This window comes from Malania oleifera, chromosome 10 (assembly GCF_029873635.1).
Source record: "Malania oleifera isolate guangnan ecotype guangnan chromosome 10, ASM2987363v1, whole genome shotgun sequence".
Taxonomy (NCBI): Eukaryota; Viridiplantae; Streptophyta; class Magnoliopsida; order Santalales; family Ximeniaceae; genus Malania; species Malania oleifera.
The window spans coordinates 19,652,266-19,656,777 of NC_080426.1; the positions used below are offsets into that span (position 1 = coordinate 19,652,266).

Consider the following 4,512-nt stretch of genomic DNA (forward strand, 5'->3'; position numbering starts at 1 on the left):
AGAGAGAAATGAAGAAAGTTGCGGTAGACTCGGATCCTGTCGCCCATGAAAAGATCGAATTTGTGCAGAGGGGTGTTGCTGGCGCCATCCCTCACTACTGCACCCCCCCTCCCCTTTAACCCCCCCTCCTCTCTCTCTCTCCTCCCTCTCTCTCTCTCTCTCTCTCTCTCCTCTCTCTCTCTCTCTCTCTCTCTCTCTCTCACACACACACACACACACACACACTCCCCCCCTCTCTCTATCAATCGCCCGCACAGATAGAACGTCTCCTACCTCTCGCTTTGTGTTTAATTTCTTTCGTTTGCGTTTCAACTTAATTTTGAAGCCACCCCAATCATAGACATGGGAGAGCAGTACGGCCTGCCGGATCTGCGGCAGTTCATGGCAGGCGGGAGGACCCATTTTCCGGCGGCCATCCCAGTACACCCTCCTCCGGCGACCGAGTACCCGCCCCAACCGCAGCAGCACTACTACGAGAGCAGCCTTATGGTGGGTCGCCATCATCATCATCATCACGAGATCATTGATCATGATCAGAGACCTACTCATCATCATCATCATCATCATGAGGTTAACGTTCTTATGCCTTCCGGGTTCACTCCCCCTCCTCCTGCCGCTGTCAATTTCTGCGGGCTAATGGAGATGGAAGCCGGTAATTGCACTACTACCACCACCACTAGCAGCACTGGAGGCGGCGGCGGAGCAGGCGGAGGAGGAGATATAATTGGTGGCAACAGCAGCAGCAGCAGTAGATGGCCGAGGCAGGAGACTCTCACTCTCCTTGACATCAGATCTCGCCTTGATCCCAAGTTCAAGGAGGCTAATCACAAAGGCCCCTTGTGGGATGAAGTCTCCAGGTATACACAGTGTATGTGTGTAATATTTCTTTTTATTTTTAATACTCAAATTTATTAATTAAACTAAATCCACAAGCTTAATTCTTCTTCCTTCGATCATTATTTTTAAAAGATTTTCGAAAACCCCATCTGGGATTTGGGTTATTTTTCTTTTATAATGAAAAACAAGTTAAACGGTGGGGTTTAGTGTTTGGCGGAAGCAAACAAGCTTTTGCAGTTTACTGAGAGACTCAGGTGTTCTTTTTTCTGATTGCTTCCTGCTTTTGCTCTACAAATCAATGTACGTAGCTGACCCTCTCGAAGGGCTCAGTACCCTTGCACCAGTTTTGGGCGATGACCCATTTGCTTAAGCAACTGGAATTAGTTAAATTGCCGATCAGGCAAACAAAAAAGGGGGGGAAAAAACAAAAGAAAAAGGAACAAAAAAAGAATCAGCGCGTTCATTATCATTATAATTAGAAGAATGTCTCGCAAATTACAATATTTTAACAATTTAAAATTAAAACCAAGACATAACTTAAAATATTATAGGAATTAATATCTCGGATATCTTATATGCCTAGCTTTAACATCTCCCACTTGGTCGTCTTGGTGTATGAGATCGCTAGAAAATTGATTAAACCATTTTCTTTATTTTAAACCCATCTAAGTCCCCCCCGGGGGGAAATTTTCATTTCTTGGTTTATATATATGGTTTTTTTTTTGTTCTCCTCCTTGCTTATCTCGTGGTGTGGGATAATGCTAGAGGAGCATGGGTACCAGAGGAGCGGCAAGAAATGCAGAGAGAAGTTCGAGAACTTGTACAAGTACTACAAGAAGACCAAGGAAGGTAAAGCTGGAAGACAAGACGGGAAGCACTACAGGTTCTTTCGCCAGCTCGAAGCCCTCTATGGCAAAACCAGCAACATCAATATTCAAGCTTCGGTCTCGGACACCCAATACAATATCACAAACTGCGATCTTCTCTATAATCCAAGCAACATCGCCGTTGACAAATTAGCAAATCTAGATCATCAGCACCAGCCCCTTCACCCCGACCACAAGCTCTGCGAGAGTCTCAGCTTCTCCAACTCCTCCGATCACTTCGAGACCACTTCTAATTCCTCAGAGAACAACGAAGATGATCTTTCCGCGATTGCTCTCATGATGGACCACTCCGTGGAGAAGAAGAAGAGTTTCAAGAGAAGGGGGTGGAAGGCTAAGATAAGGGAGTTTGTGGAATCACACATGAGAAAGTTGATGGAGACTCAAGATGTGTGGATGGAGAAGATGTTGAAGACCATTGAGCACAATGAGCAAGAGAGGTTGTGTAGAGAGGAGGAGTGGAGGAAGATGGAGGCGGCGCGGATCGACCGCGAGTACAAGTTCTGGGCGAATGAGAGAGTGTGGGTCGAAGCCCGGGACGCGGCGTTGCTCGAGGTTTTGAAGAAGTTTACGGGTCACGAACTACAAGGGTTGTCGGTGCCGGAGTTGAAGATAGAAGAAAGCGATCGGTGTCGCGAGAAAAACGTGGAGGACGGCGCGAGTGATGCGCCGGAAGATAAGTCCATGGACAGTACTAGGTGGCTGGAACCTGAGGTTTCAAGTTTGATACAAATAAGGACTAGCATGGAGCCTAGGTTCCAAGAAAGTGGGTATCTAAAGGAAGGCCTTTGGGAGGAGATATCAGCGAAAATGGCGTGTTTAGGGTACGATCGGAGCGCGATCAAGTGCAAAGAGAAATGGGATAATGTCAATGTATTCATGAACAAGAGTACCACTGAGTGCAGTAACAAGAAGAGAAAAGAGAATTTGAGGATCAATTCTTATTTTCAGCAGCTTGATCAGTCTCACAATGGCCATGAGATCAATGTGGAGGGTCTTCATCGGACCGACGCGTCCGGCTAGGCGGTGTAGGATAGCTGCTTTCAGATTTTGATGGAAGAAGGAGGTCACTTGTGGGAGAACTATGGAGTGAAGTTCAACAAGGGGAAAAACCAGGAACCCTAATTAATAGTACTAAGGTTGTTCTGATCAATTAATTAATCTCCATGAGTTGTACTACTATTAAATGTAACTTGTTGAAGAGAAGCGAAGGTACAACTTGTGGTAAGGGTTTGCATGGGCATAGAAGGAATCACTGACTGAGGATAATATTTATAATGAACTGATGATGATTGGTACTGCTCAACCACTACTGGGAGCTTGGAGATTCATGAAACCTAAATTTTTAAGGGTTTCTTCAGAAAATTTAATTAAATGGGTAGAGGGCTGATGAAGTACTTTCCAATGTTAAATTTTTTTTTTTTTACATTTTCTGGGTTACTGCTTTTGGCTTGATGAGTACTGGGGTGCATGCATGTCAGCTTCCTTTATCTATAAAGCCTGATTTTCCTAATCCATGCACATATATATTAATGGTGCTTTAGATTTGTTTTGGGTTTCTTCTTTGTCTTCCATCTGTATGCCTATTGCTATATTCTGCGAGCCTTGAATTCTCAGTTGGCCTTAAAATTGCAGAGACCCATTAATCGATGAAACCTCGCCAAAGGGGAAATTTTTTTGCTTTTTTCTGCAATGATTTTGAGTTATTACTTTGTTGTGGGTTTTGATTTGCAGGATGCATTTCTGTGTGATAAGATACTTTACATGGGGAAGGCAGCATTTGGATACTAACGAGGTCAGCGATTTAATTGTTCAATTCATGAAATTCTAGAGTTTTTCCTTGAGCCAGGTTAGCTAGCTAGATTGTTATTACTATTAGGGCAAGTCAACATTGTGTAGTTGGAGCAGAAATTAAGTATAGTTAAATATCTCAGTTTTCTTTTACATGACATTGTACTATAGAATTATAGACTAGGGCACAAATACAGATACATTTCTACCAATAGATTATCTTTTCCTAACTTCGATTAGTGTGACAGAATATTGGATTCTGCAAATAAATCAGCTCATCAATTTGATGGTATTTGCATTTACTGTATATTGAGGTTGTGTAGGAGAACTCAAATTTTATCTAATATCTACTCTATCTTTTGAGAGTATGGTTTTTAAGGCCTTTGCGTGAATTTGTATAGGTTCGAATAAAATATACTACAAAATTATATTAAATTACATTCAAATTCACACAAATTTAAATCCAAAACTCCAAATACACACTCCCAAGCACTACCTCATATTGGTATGAATATAAACAAACTTCAATATAATTTTACAATTTTGTACTTTGTTTATCTAAATGCACATAAATTCAAATTAAAGTCTGAACTCTATACTCCCAAATACAGAGCAAGTTAATCTAAATCTTTATGCAAATTAAAGTCTGAACTCTAAACTCCCAAATACAGAGCAAGTTAATCTAAATCTTAATGCAAATTAAAGTCTGAACTCTAAACTCCCAAATACAGAGCAAGTTAATCTAAATCTTTATGTCGACAAAATTTTTACGAATATTTGAGAAATCTAATAAATCAAGCCGAATTTAATTAGAGGTACTGCAGTGCATTAAAAGAATCTTGATCCTCTTTAGAATTTCACAAGAAATGCAGGTGAAGCAGTTTATGAATCTGAAATTGCTTGGATTATTCCTATTTTAAGCACATTTTCTTTCTTTGGAATGGTTTTTATTCCTAGGTCAAGCAAATTTTCAGCTGTTTTCTTTCCTTAGAATGGTATG

At 41.2% G+C, this 4,512-nt stretch overlaps 1 protein-coding gene across 1 annotated transcript; it reads left to right on the forward strand.

Annotated features, from left to right (window-relative positions):
• Positions 1-294: 294 nt before the first annotated feature.
• On the forward strand, positions 295-2,903 carry LOC131166110 (trihelix transcription factor PTL-like; the record flags this gene model as incomplete). The annotated part of the gene is given in 2 exon segments (XM_058124406.1): positions 295-856; positions 1,591-2,903. Coding segments are annotated over 2 exon segments (1,818 nt in total), but the record flags the coding sequence as incomplete, so codon positions are not given.
• Positions 2,904-4,512: the final 1,609 nt, after the last annotated feature.